Source organism: Sturnus vulgaris, chromosome 3 (genome assembly GCF_052056855.1).
Source record: "Sturnus vulgaris isolate bStuVul1 chromosome 3, bStuVul1.hap1, whole genome shotgun sequence".
In the NCBI taxonomy this organism is placed as follows: domain Eukaryota; kingdom Metazoa; phylum Chordata; class Aves; order Passeriformes; family Sturnidae; genus Sturnus; species Sturnus vulgaris.
The window spans coordinates 8,322,788-8,343,217 of record NC_142245.1 but is presented as its reverse complement, the minus strand read 5'-3'; the positions used below and the strand labels follow the sequence as shown (position 1 = coordinate 8,343,217).

General features: G+C 38.9%; 1 protein-coding gene across 5 annotated transcripts in view; it reads right to left on the bottom strand.

Annotated features, from left to right (window-relative positions):
• Positions 1–20,430, bottom strand: part of COMMD1 (copper metabolism domain containing 1) — an 87,671-nt gene that overhangs the window by 63,015 nt on the left and 4,226 nt on the right. For 2 of the 5 annotated variants that reach the window (XM_088160915.1, XM_014892634.2), the window contains exon 2: positions 6,663–6,944. In XM_088160915.1, the coding sequence (XP_088017041.1) occupies positions 6,663–6,944 (282 nt within the window). Of the gene's footprint in view, positions 1–5,576; positions 5,643–6,662; positions 6,945–9,542; positions 9,638–14,431; positions 14,574–20,430 lie in introns of those variants that run through there. The other 3 variants (XM_088160914.1, XM_088160917.1, XM_088160916.1) reach the window with 3 other exon arrangements.

Below are 20,430 nucleotides of genomic sequence, written 5' to 3'. Positions count from 1 at the left end.
GCAGATGAAAGGCAGTAAATAGGCATCACTGCTGGCTTCATACAGCTCACCTTCAATTAATGCAGAATTTCCCCCTGAGCTTAGCTACAATCAAAAAAACTTATATCTCAGTTAACTTATTCTATTTAATTACTTCAGCAAATCCAGTTCCAGAGTTAAGACAGGGAATATAACAGTACACGTGCACTTGCACATCCACATATACAGAGCACAAATAAACCAGCATAGAAACTGTCAGCACTACTGATTACAGAATATCCTTGCTTTGTATAGGATGTATACATGAGGAAAAAAAATACTGTCAAATATACCCAGTGGAAAAGTGACAGTTTGAGTCAGACAGTTATTTAATACCTCCATTTAATGCTCTTATCTCCTTAACATAGACTTCCATACCCCAAGAACCACAAATAATAAAATTCTCTTCTTTGTTCCCCAAGTTTCTCTCCACTCCAAGAAGATGACAAAAATTGACTTGTCGAAGCAGGAGAGTACCATGCAGAGGATTAAGTAAATAACTGAGTTAAGTCAGTCAACTGTGTTTGTTTCCTCTGTGCTGAGTGACCTGCTGCCCTCTCCATTTTTTATTTGCTTTTGCACTGTACTGTCCTTATGTAACTGTTCTCTCCAGCTCATAAATTTCCAAGGTGAACAAAAGCTCAAATGATTACATTCAGCTTGGCCATAAAGGTAATTTTTTTCTTCCAACTGACTACTGCTTACCAGATTCTATCATTTTAATCACATAAACATATTAAGCCCATTGGGATTAAGTTGATTAATTTGGTTTCTAAGTGCCCATGCTTTCCCATTTTCGACTGGAACATAATTTCTGATGATGTTAATAGCCACAAAGATTAAGACAGATTTTGGCTGAAAAGGAAAAATGTTTTGGTGGATGCTTTTCCTTCCTCTTTGCAGGCCAGGCTGGTGTTATTTTGCTTTGGGTACCTGGAGCCGCTTTTCATCTCCTCACACATCGCTTTGCCCACACTGATACCCTACAAAAATCAATCTGCCTTTTCAAACAGATCCTACATAAAAAAGACTAGAGATCCATTATCTGGGACTATTTCCAGCCACATCTCTGAAGCAGCCTGACCTGGAGTCACACAGAGGCAAAAGCAGGCGCAGCTATAATCCTTCCTCCCTATGGCATGAGTTTACCCCTGATGTTCTCTTGGTCTGACCTCTCTACAGCAGTAACAGCTATGGCTGGGGCTAACTGTAGCTGACAAAAGCCAAGAGAAAAACGGCTTAGAAAAATGCACAAAACACCACCACATCCTCAGCAGCGTTCAGTCTGTTCTCCCAGCAAGAGAGTTTTACAGAAGATAAATTCTAAGATTTTTTACTACATCTCAAAAGCATGTTCATGTGTGAATGTTAAAAATAAATATAATTTGTTTATAGCACAGATGATAGAAATTTCAGCCTAAATTTGTGAAGACATAATTAATAAGTCAGAAAAAGAATTATCTCCCGGTAGTTTACTTTGAGACCTACTTCACGCCTTCCCAAAACATTAATTAAATCTTTATAGTCATTGCAACCGAAACTTGATGAAATGTCAAGCTCCTGACCTTCAAAATACTGATAGCATTTTATCTCTTACATATAGCACATAACAATTGTCTATACTCATTATGAACTCTTTCCATACATGAATGTCCTGGGGTACAATGCAAAAATGTGTATTCTATCACCATCTGTTAAAATGTGGGACGGGTGGTCATCCTTATCTCTGTGGGAGATATCCTCTGCTGATGTGCCATCTGATAAGATCAGGGGGATGATCATCGTTATCTATTCACAACCCATCCTTCCTCCAGAAGATATATTCCGTTAATGGGCCATTAAGTCCTATTGTGTGACTGATAAGATTACATCATCCCATTGGGAGATGCCCCAGCCAGGGGCAGGAGCCAAGCCTTTCCTACCTAGATAAAAAAACTGGGGTTTGGGACGCAAAGGCAGACCTTTCCACTGGATCCCAGAGGAAAGTCGGATCATTTCCACATCATCGCTGGATCTTCGGAGGAAAACTGCACCTTCTACAGGAGCACTGCTTCAACTGAATCACATCTGTCATCCAGGAGGACTGCAGCCACCATTTATACGGACTGCTACCAACACCCTGACTGACAGGGTGTCAGGTTGTATTTCTGACTGTGTTGGTGGTTGTTTCTTTTATATTATTGCATGTATTTTATTTTTTCTCTTTTCTCCTATTAAATTGTATTACTGACTTGGAGTCTCGCACTGGTTTTACTTTCAAACCAATACAATGAACTAATAGAATTATTACCTGAATTATCAGTAGTAGTATTATTTTCTCTGAATTACCAGGGTCTGGACCCAGCCACTAGCAGACAGTAGGTAAACTGCCAGCTGACAGTTCCTACTTTTTCAGCATCAAGTATGCTGTTGCACTGGCAAAGGTGCACTTCACCTATTAAGTCCTTTCATCAGAAAGTATTTTAACTCACTGGGGAGAGTTTGAAGTGACAATCAAAATATAATCATAAGTACTAGTACCAGTATTAGAATTTCACTGAAAAGGCTGTTGCTAATGTCTGCCTGTTCTTTAAGGAAAAATACTTGTTTTTGATGAAGATATATATCCCCGGTGATTTCAGACCAGAAGAAGTATATGGAATGAAAGACTGCTGTTTGCCCTTAACTTTGACTGACATGACCCTAATTTCTTACCTTATATGTAGCTTTTGGTATTTGCTACATTGTGCTATTTACCTACCTAGTACATCATTAACTGCTATGACACTTCTGTCATGTAGATGCTTTTAGAAAAGGAAGGAGAAGAGCGATACAGTATTTTGGGAAAAAAAACCTTTAATCCATAATCCTGATGTGATTATCTCAGGTCTTTCTGGGAACAATACTGTGGTAGAATCCCAGCTTCATGTTAAACTAGGGCAGAAAATACTCTTTGATCATAAAACATGCTTTAAGATCCAATAAAGCCCCAGCAGAAGTGACATTACATGGATTACTGGTATCTTAAACATTGAAATGTATGTAGAAATACCCATTCTGTAAATAAGTTAAAGCAATAAAGCCAAGAACAAAATTCTCAGCTAATTTATGATATCTGATCAGTCTCAGGCATTAAACTGCAAAATATGTAATGCCATATCTTTATATATATTTATATAAAGAAAGTAAAACTTATTGGCAAATCAGCCCACAGGAAGACCACAGCTTCAGGGGAGAGGCACATCTCATGAGGAAAATGACATGACGAAGTCCAGAAAACAAGTTTAAATATAATCTTAGTGCCAAGCCACGGTGCAAAAGCAATGCATTAATTCTCTATCAATGGCAAGGTCAGGTATAAATTTGGGACTGAAATGTGCAAGTAAGCCAACATTGCACAGCAGCGGCAGCCCACCATCTGGAGTAGTGCTGGTACAGAGGGGCAGGAAGGGCATGAGAAGGAGGATACTCCAGCTCACTCTCCCATCCGTCTAAGCAGATTCATGTCTGGCTGAAATTTCATGCCAAAAGAGCTTTACAGACATGCTCAGAGAGGGAGAAAAAGGTAAAAAAAAACATAAAGAAGAGGGCAGGTAGAGATGTTTTAAGAGAAAACCAGTGAGGTAGATTAAAAACACAAGCAGATAAAACCATTGTGCCAAAGAAAAGATGGGCTGTTCAAATGGCAAAAATGAACCAGCTGTGATGAGCACTAAATATCGTAAGATGAAGGCAAATGCAGCCTGAAGCGCAACTGCTTTATAGTTTTATTTTTAGTCATATTGTTAAAGAAAATGGGCTTTCAAAGCTATGGCTAGCATGTTCATCTGCCTTTAATCAGCATCTATAATGACTACAACATCAGCATAAAGGAAACTTTTAATGTTGTAAAATCTTTACTGAAGAAGAGTTCAAACTCCAATTTACAGATGCTAAATCAAATTTTCAATTTTTCATGGTATTTTCAAATGTTCCTCATTAGAAGTATTTTTAAGAGCATTTAGGGAAAAGGGTTCATTTTTTTCTCTTATCAGTAATGGCAAAGCTAGCAAGAATTAATGCACGCAAGTTGTGATGGATTCTCAAACCCAGAAACACCTCTCTCCAGTCAGAAAACATTTACAAAATTTGACAAAATTCATGTAAATTAATTATGAACCAGTCACTTCCAACACCCCATTCCCAACTACATCAGGTCTCACACACAGTCTTCCCCTCATGAAAGAGCTAACTAAAATTCGGAAGGCAAGCAGGAAGCAAAGTTTTTTATTGTAGCAGAAGCAACAGATGCTCCACGAAGCAGCCTGGCCTTCTGCTGGGCAGAGATCTAAATCCAACCCAGAGACACTGAGAAGAATCAGAGTGACTTCTGGAAAAGTGCATTTTCTACAGAGCATTTCTTTGCTTCTGTTGAACCATGAAACATTCATGTCAATTCATTACATATCAACGCATTTGTATATTACCCTGTTATCGTGTGTCCAAATGAAAATAGTCCATTGTGAATAATTTACTCCTGAATCATCAGCCAGCTTTCTGCTTCAAAGTCAGATCTTCATTATTCATCAAATCCCACCTATGGCTGACAACTTTTTAGAAAACATGTTCTCTGCTAAACTTAAGACAGGTACAAAACTTGGTATTTAGAAGACATGTACTAACAATAAAGTGAAAATACTGATAAAGACTATAAAACACGACAGTTTCAAGTTAGTGGGCTGGATCCAGTGTGCAACAACTCGTTCAACCTCTAACAGGAGTTTCCGTGACCAATCTTCCCAGGAGGTCCCCAAACCCCTGTGGTTTCCTAAAACTCATCCCATCAAAGGAGCATGCAGCCTGATGCAGAGTGCCTGAACCCAAAGATTTACAACGGAGAACTTATTTAATCCACAGCTAAAAGCTATGTGAAACCAGAGCTGCTTAGAATAAATGTAAATTGACTCAAGTGGTGACAATGCTAATTACTCCACGGTTGTTCCAGTAACAGTTTAACTCAAACCAAGTGTCAGGCTTGCCACAGCTCACTGCTGCTCTCAGGGAAGGAGGCAAAATTGTGTTTGATAGCAGTTCCAAAAATGCATTTACACAACCATTTCCTTTTGCAGCATGAAGGGGCATTGCTAAAAGAATTCATTTTGATTTGCTTGTGGAGCTCTTCTGTAAGAGACATTACAGTGTCTCAGAAATGTGTATTCTTGCTCCATGTTCACTTCCCCTGACTCTCTCTGCAGGGGGTGAAAGAAATATAAATGTCCTTGCTGCTTGATGCTACCGTAAAAATCCATTACTGGGGGAAAAAACAGTTTCAAAACAGGAGTCACTAACTACATAATCCCCTTATGAAATACAACAGTGATTCTGAGTTAAGGATGCATTTTTTAATGAATGTAGGTATTTCTCTCATTTGCTCACTAATGTACTCAATGTACTCATTATAATGTACTCTCTGTAACTTTTTATTCAAAGCAACCTTTTTTTCTATTTGCTACTAATAGAACACAATCATTTTCAATCTCAAGATTCTGAGCACAAAACTCCATTTCTTTGAGGTTAGGAAACAACCTGAAGCCACATACCATTATTGTCTTTGTCACTGCAGAGATCCATGAGTGGAAGGCTCAGGCAAGATCAGCTCTCACTGACTGCAAAGGAAAGTGAACTAACAGAATGACTCCAACAATCCCTTCTGTCTCTGTAGGATCTCAGCTTACATGTATGTTCACCCTGGTCTTGGCTTAGCCACACAGCTGGAATTCAATCACTCCTATGTACTGGTATATTCCAGGTGTGTGCACATATATATGGATTGAGGTATATCTAATTCAGGTACTCCTGCTATTAAAATACTATGAAATACAAAGAACCTTGCTAAACTTTATTTATTACCATCAAAATGCCCAAATCAGCTCATGGCATGATTTACAGTAGCTACTGCTAAGAAATGAGGTTTTAAAATGTACTAAAACATTGCAGAGAGAAAAGATACCAAATTGAAACACATTTCCTGTTAGAAAACAACAGTAAGTGCAAAGATGGGAAGCTGTGCGTTTAGCTATACATTCCTATGGACTATAAAGACCAAAAAAGGAAGGCAGAGAGTTCAGCACTGATAGAGCTATATATAGATATCTTTCAGACAGATAAGGCCAGATTGCATAAAGTGACAGGTAATAAGGATGTATTTCTAACATAAGAATGGGTTTATGCAAAATAAAAAGGAATCTTTCCCTTCATTTGTTCTAAAATGTAGTTTGTGAACTTTACTCTTTACTTCATTCTTTGTGAACCCACCTTGCATATTTTAACTAATTTTAATGTTGAATTAAAACAAAAGAAGACTGACTGAATTTGCAGTGCATGGTATACAAATGGAATTATAAGATCAAGTTTGATTGCTACATCCTCTGATTTTTCAAGCTTAATGTAAAGAGAGCAGTCAATATGTATATGAAGATAAGAAAAAAAAAAAAAAGCAAAAATTGCATTCACTAGCCAGAATGCTTCTTTGTATCCAAAGATGGACCCCAATTTCAAGTCCATGAAAAGACCAGCGGTGATGAATCAACTGGCTTGATCTGGACGCAGAGAATTCAGCAATAGGTAACATGCCTCAGTGCATATGTAGCTACATCAGGTTTACATATTTTGCAAAAAAAGCCTACCTGCCCATTTTTTCCCAGCTCCATTTCAACTATTGCAACAGGAGTGTTTATCTGATCAATGTGCCTCAGCTGTGACTTCAGGTCCACTCGCCAGTTCATGTTTTTCAAGACATTATCCCAGCGGCTCTGATTGATCAGGCTCTCGTGGATTTGAGTCCGGTGGTTCTTCCAAAATTTTGCAATGACTGCAGCCTGATCTGATGTGATGCCACCTTGTTTTTTTGTTTGGGCAGTGAGGAAAGCTTCCAGCTGATTCAAATCCATGTCTGCTGAAGCAATTGACTGTAGGAAAATAAAGAGAATAAATGGGAAAAGCTTGCTTATCTGAGGACTTAAAGGTCACATCTTTAGGGTTTGACAAATACTGGACCTTATAGAGGTTGTATAAACGAACCAGGTTATGCAAGTAATCTGACACCTTTCATAAAACTCAGTTTGCAAGTGTCCACTACTTATTCCAGATTCCTGCCCCACAGCAGCTGGAGGGGAGTGGACTGGCTCCAGCAATGAGCTGGGAGCACCTCTGGGAATTCAGCACTGGTATGGGATAGAAAGGAGGCTTCTCTCTGTCTCCTGGCCCTTTCCCCACTGTGCCAGAGGCATTCCCAAATGGACAGTGCTACAAACACTGGTCAGGTCTGGTACTGCACTGCTGCTCTGACGGGCCAGGAAACAGGAATGCTGGGCTAACAAGGTGTGCTCCTGGGCTGAAACAAGAGGAGGGACAGCCCAGCTCATTGCAACATCCAGTTTCCTCTGCCACCTCCACACCACACACAAGGAAGCAAAACTGGTAAATGCTACCTCAGTAAAGCAGGGCCTGCAGCAGCAAAAGCACAAATCTTTCAAGGGAGAGTCAAAATGCAAAATGCTGCTGCAGTTTTTAATCTGTATTATTCTATCCATAAGGCCCAAAAGCCTTCACAATGTAACTGCACCTTCTTTTAGAGAATGGGTGGAGTTTGTCAGGCTTTATTTGTATTTCGCAACGGTGTGGAAGGGGTCATTTACTCCTCCCTGTGCAGCAACAGAAATTATTATTATTTCTAAAAACCCCTTTTTATATACCCAGTTTTTCCATCTATTTTTCAAAAGTGATAAACCACACTCTTGTATTTGCATTGCCTAAGTGGCAACAGCTGCTGCTATATATGGCCGAGAAGGGAGGATGGGAGGTGGAAAGAGGAAACTGTGGTTAAGTTTCCCCATCTTCATTTCAAGTAGAAGCTTTTGCTTCATTTTCACACAAAATGGATGCAACTTGTCCAAAATGAACACACCACCTCCAAGCACACGCTGACATGGAGCACAGCAAGGTGAAGTGCAGCCAGTCCTTGGGAATCGCCTTGATTTAATGTTCTTTGACACGGTACTGCTACAGCTGCACTCCAGGTATTCAGGGAAGCCACAGCCTCATTCCTTTAGCCAGGAACACTGTGACACTGTGTGGCCTTGGGCTGGACACAAACACTGCGCACCTCACAGTGGCTGTCTGCAAAACTGGGCGGTGCTTAACTAAAAACTGAGGTGGTTGTAGTTTTTTTCATGAGGGATGAGCTGCCTTGCCTTGCTTTCACAATAGATCAGCTGCTATCTGCTATGTCATTGAGAAAAGAAATGGCAATCAATACTATGAGTAAACACTCGGCTGCATTAAGGCTCCAGCTTAATAGGAGCATCTGTGATTTTATTACGAAATCTGAGCTGCCTAGTACACCATTCTGGCTTTTCTATAGGGCACTTGACATATTGGTACATACTGCTTGCTTTATATAAAAAAATATTTAACTTAAGAAGTAATTATCCTGTACTAACTCATTATGCTGGAAGTGAAAACAGCACTTCTTTTCATTTTCAGAAGAAAAGCTATTCAGACTTACAGTCCTTTCCTACAGCCACATCTTACACTGTCTACTAACAGCAGTGTGGAGTATTTTCTGCTTTAATATTTTTAACATCACTACAATTGTGCTTGTGTGTTGTGTTGACACCAGCTACTGCCCGTGTACTCCTCCTGTGTTTATGTGAATGGGGGGAGGAGTGAAGGTGAATCAACAAGCACAGACCCCAGCACACTAATGCAAGCCCTGTCAAGATCAAGTTCAGATGCAGACTTTCTTCTCAGTTCAGCTGTGCAGAAAATTGCCTTCTGTTTTATTCTTGTGCAGAAATTAGTAACACAAAGTGTGTCCTCTGCACTGAGTAAGCAAAGGTGTCATGGCAAAACAGCGCATCTGTGTTAAATGTGAACCTAATGTAGGTTCGTGGTGATACCAGGTACCCCTAATCTATCTTCCAACATTTCATATCTGTAATCCTCTGGAATTTTTTTATAAACCTCACTCTCTTCACAACAACCCTTTTTTGCAACATGCAGCAGAATTTCTGGCAGTGCCCTTCTAAGCTGATAAAAAAATCGCAGACACAAAGTTCCTTATTGTGCTTGACACTTGATATAAATCTGACGTTGAAGTGTATCCAGACGAGGAAGCTTATGACCAAACTTCAAATTTTAAGCATAAGGAACACAAAACAATATTACTAGAGCATATATAGGACAGTTCAACCAGACTATTTGGTAAAGACCATCAAGACATTGACAATTAATTAGGATGTGGTGTGAGCTACATTTAAAACTCTGTACCTTTATGTATTATAGTTTGTTATGCCAAAAGAGCGCCACATAAAGCCAGAGGAAGGAAACCATGTATGATAATTAGCCATCATTTATACCTCCCTCATACACACATGCACACATGTACACACAATATGGATGGTTTTATACTCTACACATATAAGAAACTTACTGCACACAGCCAAGAACCCAAAAGGTAACAATTATACTGTATTTTGGTGAAGTATATATCAGATAATGCATACCTTAAATAATGCAGCCTTGTAATCCATCATTCAGACTAGAATCTCTCTCTTCTTGGAAATATGACTACTACTTAAGAATTCCTTTAAAAAATTAACTGGAAGTGGGTACAAACAATCAATGAGTTATATTTCGGTACAGCTGCGTGAAGATATTAATTAATGGAGACATATTTTCTTTGAAATTCCTCAACAAATCTCACTGGCTATAATAGTTTTCAAGTCACATAAGAACAGTAACTTATTTTAGTATTCATTTTCATCTTAACTTGGAAACATTTCACCGTGGAAAAAAAAAAGAAAGAATATTTGAAGTCCTTGCTGATCTTCTAGATCTCTTGTTGCATGAACATTTACATAATTCACTCTTTAAACAAATGTAGTTCTACTCCATTGCTTATATGCAGGGCCTCAGTTCAGAATTTCTTTAAGCTTGGGGAAATGTTCTAATTTAACTTGGCAAAAAATTAAATTTCCAGTCATATTCTGCACAGCATTACAAACAATTCTTTCTATTACTTTTAACAATGCTCATTTATTACATAGCATATCAAATTATAGTGAATACATCTGATTGATATTTCTAAGAATTGATTAAGTTACAATATGAGTGGTTCTTCTGCACTTATAACTAGAGACAGATAAAATATACCTGATTGTAATTATCTCCCTCTCATGCTATTAAACCCCAGGAGTTTCAGATGGGCATTTATCACTACCAGGACAATGACCAGCTGTTGTTCAACTCTGACTGCCACGGTGAAGATTGTTTCACTGCTGGAATAAACAACACATGTGCAGTTCAGCATCCTAACTGGAAAATTCTCAAAACTTAAAGGTATTGAAACCTGTTTGATCCATCTGCTGCTAGAGCTGAATCACTGTCAGCATTGGTTCTAGAGTGATACATCTTAATTAATGCTAATTACTTAGTCCAGACAGACCTTAAAGTGCAGAATAACTGCCACACCTTCAGTCATTGTACTGTTAGTGACACATCATTATGTTACAGAGACTTTATACTGTCAGCTAATTTCAGTTTTTGCTGGTAATCACAAATAATTTACCATTTCAACATAAAAATCTTCAACTAACAAAAAGCAGAGAAGTTCTCTTAAGAATGTATTGAATCACAGTTGTTCTATGCCAGTGCAAAATATAAATTAACTTTACTATGACTATTCACTTCAATGTCTAAGTAAGAAAAGCCTATTTCAAAACTAGAGTCTGTAAGACAGCACCATTAGATATTAAAAACTTCCTCACACTACGTATTTTGTGATTTAATAAAACATTTTTTCTTTTCCCTCCTTGAAAGCACAGCTTATGGACAGTATGTCATATTACAAGCACACAAATCCTGCCCACAGTGACAGACCATACTTTCCTTTCCAGAGGCTGGGCAGATGCTTTTGAACAGCAAGAAACAGTTTTGGTCATACTGAATTCTCCTCATGTTCTCCTTCAACACATACCCACTATGTCTTCAAATACAATTCAGCCAATAAAAATATGACTTCAAATACCATTTCCTTAATGAAACAGTATTTGATAATCTAGAGAGTTTTGTATTAGCCTAATTAGATCCATCAGACATGTGCCCTGGTACACAGAACAGGAAAACAGACTTAAATTCATTATCTCTTCTGAGAAATAAACCCTGACAAGCATGCAGTACTAGTGAGAAATAACAATTGGTAAAACCCACCGAGAAAAAAAGAACATATTTCATTCTCAGAAATAAAACATTACTTGTCAACCATCACAGAAGAGCTCTAAGAGCTGGACATACCAGCATGTGGAGGCATTTCCTCCAGCTCACCCTCAGAACTGCAGGCTGCTGTCAGCCTGTAGCACAAAGAAATCCCAAACTCAAGGAAACAAACAATTCAGTGCCATGGACTGTACTACTGAACTCGCCTCCTCACGATTTTGGGAGCTGAAGTAAAAGGCTATTCCTGTATCACAGCCCTTCTCATTCATGTGCTTTTAGAAACAGAACCCTGAAACCATTTCTCAGACCCCAGGAATGCATATAGGGACACATGGAAGCAGCTGCAGACATGAGAAGCATGCCAAAGAACCTTGCTCAGCTGAACATCTTTACCACACAAAGCCCATTCTGGGTAACACCAACGTGCAGCTCTTTCATTTATCAGCCTCAGAAGAAAACATTTACTGGATCTGGGGGCAAACAGCTGCTGCCTGCAGGAGAAGAGATGCAGCTCAGAACAGCACATGAGTGCTGTTGACACTGTGCTATTTGTCAAGCTCAGCAAAGAGCATTTTCATTTTAAGGAAATTTGTGTTCCTCTGCTAAGAGCAGCTTCTGACAGGAGGAATCCAGTATCTTCCCAATCCCTTTATTTCTGGGTCTTCCTTTGTACATATGAGCCTGACTCTCCCAAGGGCTGCTGAGATACCCAGCCCCGTAACAAATGAGCTGTTCCCACAGATGTTCTCTGGATATAAGTCCAGAAGACTTTCCCACGTTTCTGGAGACAGTGGAGGTTTTCAAATAGCTGGTAGGTTGCACCTCACAAACACTGTTTATTACAGTCCAAGAGCTCTCCTGAGAATCAGAATTAAGATAAAATTAGATACAACAGCCTGCAGCCTGTCTGCACTTGGAAATGCTGATCCATCTTTTGTGGACAAACAAAACAAAACAAAACAAAACAAAAACCAAAACTAAAGGCTTCTACACCCCCTATTTCTAAGTCAGAAATCACAAGTAACTTTAATACATTTAGTATTTCTACCACAAAGTAGAAAGATTTTAACTCATCTTTAAGTCTTCATCGAATCCATGTGAGATCACATGAAATCTTCTATTCACATTCCATACCATGTCCCAGCATTACTTTTATTTGCCTCTCATGGAGCTGTAGATAAAGCTAAAAGTGAAATAGAACAGCTTGCTAAGAGAAAAGAACCATTGAACCCGTGAACCATTAAGAGGTTAATAAATACATTGTTTAAACCCTGTAGATTACTTTTTTTCTAGTCTGTAACAGGTCTTCTGCAACAACTATTTTTTTATTCCAACCTTCTGATTCCTTTCCAAGAAGGCACTCAGCAGGTCAACAGAGTTCCAGTAGACTTGTAAATATTTTTGAATTTCTGATTTTGAACTTCTGATTTTCATCAGGTTTTCTTCTTGGATGGGAAGACTTGCAACACACACCAACACAAAAATTACGGAACTGCTACTGCAGATGGGAAAAATGTGTGCGTGGATGATGAAGTTTCAGGCAAAATTACATCCTTCCTGTGTTCCTGATCTTATTAAGCTTATTCCACACAGACTTGTCAACTGCGTAAAGGGAAGGAAAAAACTCTTCTCAATGGGTCACTTCCATGCTTCTTCACTGACTCCTCCATCTTCACCTCCACAATTCCCAGGTTCCCACCATGCAGACATCCCCTAAATACCAACTTTTTTTTGCATACTAGCTCACCAAACTATGCTCTCTGTTAAAATTACTTCTTTTTGCTTGAAAGTTCAATCACAGGGGAGTGAATACTAGGCTATTTTTGACCTAGCTTACAACTGAACACAAAAGAGATCTTAGCATTAATTTTTAAAAGCATGTGAAGCGCTTTTTCCACAACATTTTTTCTCCAGCCTGCTCCTGCCAGGAATTGGTGCAGCTGCTAGAAATTACCTGTTTGAACTCGCAACACCATAAAATACCACTTCCCAAATTAATTTGCAGAAGGTGTCATTTTTCTGCAGCGTGGAGATGCATTTGATGACAAAGGAGGATGAAAGGCTGATGAAAACAGGCAGCCACCAGAGGAGCCGTAACCTGAGCCGTATTCTGTGGTCACATCGCGCTTGCTGGGCTGAGCTCCAAGTGGCTCCCCCACTCCAGAAAACATCTTTAGCTGAAGGAAAACTGAGAATTATTTGGATTACTCAGTCTGGACCTGCTCTGTCTAGACCTTACAGCACTTACAAAACAAGAACAGTAATAACAAAAGCAGAACAAGCCCATCCATGGATAACATCGGTCATAGGTAGGTATCCAAACGATGCCTGCAGACTCGGATTATGAGTAGATACTAAAAGCTTGGATTTTAAGCAATAAACATTAAAAAAAAGCACCAGCCCTTCCTTCCTAACTTTTAAAACCACTTGTATTATTTAAAATAGAAAAAGGAGGAGTTATACAAGAAAAAAAGGCACTGGAAAGTGCTTCTCAGAGAGCACAGATAGGTTGGACAGGCTGGAGGGAGATAAAACATGGAACAAAGCAGAAGTTCTATTAATAGCAGATACTCTTGCAACAACAAGGGTGAAATAGGAGGATTACAAATATAAACATACTGAAATTAAAAATACAAATATAAATTGTCCAACCTGTACCCTACTGAATTAAAGCAAAGTGAAAAAAAAAATCCCAGACTTTACCACCAGTTTTCTCCCCACTCAAGTCCAATTCTTTGCTGTGGTTTATAAAGCATTTTGCCACTTGGGGTGGAAGGAAAGAAATGTCACATTTCCAGTAGTTCTTAAATATGCAACTGTATTACAGACAAGTTTGAGAGGTTCAACCTCTTTCAAAATGAATGTGCACACACATGTGCTCCCTGAAATCTGCTTCAGCAGAAGGTGGCTATTTTCTTGGAGAATACAGATCTTTAGAGGTTACATTATTCAGTCTAAAAATATTTTTTTCTTCAGTCCTGAAAGAGCTGGATTCAGAAGCAAGAACCCTCAACAGATGAAAGTAATTTAACGGACTATTGCTAAAGATTGAGAAGTAAATAAAAGGCAGAAATAAATCCAGACGGGACAGAAAATACCAGATGGTAAATTTAAAACAAAAAAAAAATTCAAGGGAGGGAGTTAAAGCAGGAAAAGAGAGACAGACACAGTGACAGACCTGGAACTGGTGACATGACCTGTTGCTCCCTTTGGAGACCAAGTGCTCAGCCTTTTCTTCTCCCCCTCTGTTCTCTTACAATAAAAGATATCTGTATTTATCAGGTTTCTATAATCATTCTGGGAAAATTACTTGCTGCTGCGGACTACTGCTTCATGTTTAATCTCATTTCACTTAGCTGAGTTAAAAATAGAAGTTGGAGCACTTCACATTTTGAAGACACGGAAAAAAAAAGTTGTAGCCCTACCCTGAGCGCAGTAATGCTGCAGACATTAGCAGAGCTCATTGGAGCTTTGCAAGCAGTGATCCTGTCAGTGAAATCAGCACAAACTTGCTTTATTATGAACCAAGCATAGAAACAGAATTAGTGTCACGAATTAAGTTTCCACTTCTACTCAAGAGGACCTTGATTGTCTGCATCTTAAAAGTTAATGGTTACCTCAGCTAATCTTGGCTTGCATTTGGACACAAAGCAGAGATGCTCCAGTGAAAAGCATGAACTATATGAGTCTCATCCCTCCACTGTTGCCATATACTCCCTTTTAGTGGCAAATTCTGACTCCAATCTCTGCTTTCCTTCTTTCCCAGCACTATTGTGCATTACCTGTTATTGCACTCTGAGCAGCAGCTGGAGCTCCATTTCCTACCTGGAAGAAGAATGATTTCTGCACTCCCAGCCTGGGCTGGAAATACATCCCTGCCTCAGCCCATAACCCTGCAGACGTTTCAGAGCAGCAAATGGACCAGCCAGAAAAAGAGACAAGCTTACAGACTACACTGCTTCACAGCAACCAACTAACAGTGCTCTGCCATCTGGTCCTTCACCACCTATTTTGGCAACTTGTTACACGCTGACAGAGCTGACAGGTGAGAGAGAAGCTTCCATTCTTAGGATCCCAGCCACCAGAGCTTCCTTTCAGCACAGGGAAAATGGTTTTCCCTCCTGTCAGCTCAGTGAAACATAAAACAGGTTCCCCAAAGCAGCAGCAGCCATGGTGGCTGTGAACAGCTGAGCCTTTATGAGGAGAAAGGAGCAGCAGGTCAAACTCCTCAACACAGGAATCACAACTGTAAATCTTCCTCTCCATCCCTGTGGCTGGAAAACATCACCTGATTAGGAACAAAGCCCAAAGCAGGGAGCTCAGAAGGAACCATCTCTCACTTGCTAATAAAGACGTAGTTGCCATTTCCTGTATCAAAAATTATCTTTGCACTAAATATAATTAACATTTTGGGGGAAAAAAAGCTAAAGACGTAATGAAACAGCTAAGACATCATCCAAAGCATTCTCCAATAGAATCCCATTAAATACAAATGACTGTTTTGATTACTCCAGAGCGGGTGGTTCTCTATCAGGTTGGGCTGATGGAATTATCTATCATTAGAGCTGCTCAAGCCATCAGGGTTTTCCCCAGTTTGTGGAAGCCCCTCACCAGCCCTGTGTTTGCACAGCCCAAGTGCTTTGCTGCCCATGCACCACTGTGGATGCCAGAGCTTGCAGTGAAAAGTGCTTGGTGCTGAAAATCTGCTTTTAGATTTCACATTTTTAGGCCTCAACTGCTAGACACTTCAGCCATCAGTTGCTCCAAGACATTGTAACCCATGGCATCAAAAACAATTTAATTAATTTTTGCCGTGGCTTTTGTCTTTTAGTCAAATCGGGGGCTACTCATATTCAGTAAACTCCCTCCCATTTGTCCACATGAACTGGACAACTTCATTAGAGCTTTCTTTTCTTTGCTCATTATGAGACTTCTTAGAGATTTCCTGACATGTCATAAAATGAACAAACCCAGTCTCCTTGCCAAGCAAATGTAAATCGTAAATATACTACTTTTTCTTTGACAGGAAAAGAGAGTTAAAAAGATTTTTCTCACTTCAAAAATGTTAAAAAATTGAGCTAAATGAAAAAATAAAAAAGGAACCACAACTAATCCAAGTACATAAAATATTTCTGCCATGTGTGACTGTGTAAAACTAAAAGGTACTTATACAAAAAGCTTGTCAGAAGAGAAAAAAAACTACTTTTGAACCAGAAATGGCAAAAAGAGTCTGAGAGAACAGCACATCTGATGTGACAGTCTGAAGAGAGACAACAAAGCCGTGTGTTGATTACTTGCATTTCACACAGATACTACTTCAGTGTCTGCATGTATTTTCAAAACATATTTCATAATCCTGGCATGACAGTTCAGAGACACTGCAAAGACAGGGAAGAAAAACTACCCGCCAAGCTGAGATAGAAATCTTTTGGCAGAGATCCCAAAACATCTCAACCAAGAAAAAAAATCTAACCTTATTTGGAAAAAACGCCACAGAATTCACTCAAACTATATTTGTATTGCCACTTTTTATTGTTAGTGAAGAGAGAGAGATGTGAAAAAACATGCTTTTGGAAATGTATTAACATATGCACAATAACATGATTACAAAAATATTTTTTAAATTTAGAAAAGCACTTAAGGCTAAAAACCGTTTGGACAAGTTGGCTATTATTTCACATTTTCTCTGAATAGTATATTTTATGTCTTGTTTTCATGAGATTGTTGTAGTCTCTTTTTACTTACATGAAATCACATATAAGCCAGCATTGTAAAGAGGTCAATATAGAATATGCCAAAGGATTAGATGGATAAAAAAAATGTATTCCAAGATCACTGTCACCTTTAAAAATTAAATTTGCAGTCCTCAAGCACAGCAGATAAACAGATACTGAACTCCATTGGGAACTGAAAACAAGGAGGGAGTCCCAGGCTTGCTATACAATTCTAAAACTACCAACTTTATAAAAGATAGAATACTCTGAATTAGATCTTGGGCTATCAACGAGAACCAGGTACTCGTGCACTGTAAATAAAGCAAAGGGCAAGTCCCACTTACTTTCTTCAAACAGCCCAATTCTTAAATCGTTGGGTGGCTAAAGTAAGTAAAGGAAGATCTGGTTTCCTTGTTTATGACTGGTAAACACAATGGTACAAAATTATGAGAAACTACTGTGCTTAAGCTTCAGGTATTGAGAATACAAAACAAAAATGTCTTCCCCTCAAAACAATCAAACAAACAAACCAACTGCCAAAACAAACCAAACCCAACAAAAACAACCACACAAAAAGAAACCAACCAACTAAGCCAGTTTGGTTTTCCCCATAATGAACCCTTAATCCTTCACAATGGAGGCAATCAATGTTCCACTCATTCTTACTTACTCCATAAACTAAATCCTTTTCTTAAAATTCATACTGTAAAAGCATACATTTATAATGATAATTATAAAATTAAAAACTAGGTATATAAAGCTCTGTCTTTAAATAAAGTCACTCAATTCACCTTGTTAAAAAATAAATCATCCCCCAGGGATGACCTTGGAGCCCTCTCAGGAAGCTGCAGCTAATCCTGACTGCCCAGGGAGGCTCCTGGGGAAACACACAGGAGCCACTCAGCAGATCAAACTGTCAGATATTTTTACCTGACAACTTCTGTCTCACTGGGTTTTAGGACTAAAACATCAACGAAAAAGGATTTCATGTAATACCTGCAGTGCCTGGTACTTTGTGCCACTAAAGCTCTTCTTTTTTTTTTTTTTTAATTAAATAAACTATTGAAAAAACAAATGTCATCCAAATGTATAAGAAGTCAGGCTCCATCATATTTAGTCATCAGACTGGATGAAATCCAGAGTATAAGCTTCAAACTGCAATAATTCTAGCCATACAAGTAGATTCTAGCCACACTATACAAATTTTTTGGTCTTGTCTGCATTTTTTTCTTTTTAAGAAGTTGTTGGATATACTGCACCCAGCTGCTACACACTAGCACAGTCAAAAATCTAAATTACATCATGCCAAGATTGTAGATAAGTGTTACAAGGACAGAAACATTTCAGATGTTCAGCTTGTAAAAATGTTGAGTTGTAAGTGTCATCCAAATTTCCTTTTCATACACTAGCTGTGAACTTCACTGGCTCTAGTGCATACCATAGCTCCTGCATCTTTGACAGTGTTATTCCATGTGTTATAACCAGTCTCTCCAAAGAAAGAAAACAAGAAAGAAAGAAAGAAAGAAACACAGAAAGGTCTATTATCTGCTCAGCTTTGCTGCAGCCTCACATGGGACCAGTAAGGTAGACATCAGTATTTTTACTTCCTTGACACCATCAGTTGGCTCCTGGAGCAAGCAAGAACTAATACTCCTTCACACCAGTTCTAAGAGACATCATTTTTACAGTATCATATAATAAATAACAAAACTTCAGCAGTGGGCCTTTCCTTTCCTTTTAGTCTTTATGCATCAAATTGAAGATAAGACAGGTCAAGCTCTCCCCTTTTCAGAGTCCCATATTTAAAAGAAGGACAACTCAATGTAGTCCAGAAAGTCACTAGTGCTGTGAGATGATGGCACTGAGCTTCATTATCCTCTTCAACATTTCCCAAACACTTTCAGGAATAGGGAATGGAGCCTTAGCAGTACTGAAATAAAGGCATGAAACTACATGTGAAGTTTAAGGGAGTCCTCCCTTTTCAAATATATTCCATACAGCATGTATTTTATGTATATTAATTAAGCATAGTAGAAGCATTTAATTTGGAATAATGATCTTCAAAGGCAAGATCTGACTCCCTGCTCTTCAATCAGAGTAGACTCTTGTTAAGGTAAAGAGAAACACCGTGGGGATCAGGTTGGAATAATAAATTACAGCATAATCAATATATTTCTCTTTCTGTGGCATGTTAGTGCTTGTGTGCACACACTCCCCTATATACATAGAATATGCTTATCACAGACACACACATATGTGTGTGTAACTTACGTAATCATACCTGTAGGGTTTGGGGTAATTTTTTTTTTTTTTTTGAGAAATGGTGCCATTAATGATGAAAATGCTACGTGCTTGTGGAAGTCCTACAAATGCAACAAACTAAACCATACATTTGGATGGGAAAGTGGGAATCAGGAGGACATGAAGCACTCCCACCAGCCAGGAATCCAACTTTCTCAGCAGCATGCTGTTCTGGAAGTCCATTAACTGGCAATTAGCAGATTTAAAATGCAGTAAGGCATTCTAAAACTAAGAGGTAGTGCAGAGGCATTAGACATGCGAAGAGCCATTACTGACCTGCCTGCTCTACAAACGCACAGGTAGGACCAACCTCCACAACTGGGGCTAAGCAACCAGATCTCTGCTTGCAGAGATATAATCAACACCATAATTAGAAGAGAGAGAGAGAGATTTGCTTCTTGTTTGGCAATACAGAGCCTACCACACCTATTATAGATCAGTGACACAGATCTGATGACTTTTTTCTTAATTTATCACTTTTCTGTAGCTAACTTAAAAAAAAAAAAACCAAACAAAAAACCCAAAACAAATCAAAACCAAAAAACTCAAAAAAACAAACAACCAACAAGGCAACCAAAAAACCCCAAAAAAAACCAAAAAAAACGCACTGGAAAAAGTCAGGTAAACTATTAAACTTCAGGCGAGCCTTTTCACTGAGGTGGCACAATCACAGAATATCAGCACTTCACAATCCCAAACGAAACGAGCCTTTCTGTCTCACATGTGAGTTACAGCAAATACCACTCATTAAATGAACGATGTCATAATGGTGGGAGCCCTTCTGTTTCTGCCTGCTTTGAGGATCTGCAGTTGTAGTTGAGGTTTGTAATGTACAGACTCCTCGTTCACACCCTGTTGTTTAAAACAATGCTCGTGGTGCAGAACACCATCACCTCCAAATCCCACAGCCACCAGCAACACCACCTCCTCCTACACATTTCCTCAGGAATCATAGTACCAGTGAAAAAAACACCGCAAATGTGAGAGGCTTTAACAACACAAATCACAACTTTGGCAACTTGAGAAATCAGGAAAAAGTCATTTAAAAGATCCCGAATGATGCAGGCACATTGTTCTTTCTAGCTGACATACCTAAGCAACAAATTGCTGCTCCAGGCAGTGGAGCACTGATCTTATCACTCCCGGCAATACTCTTCAACCC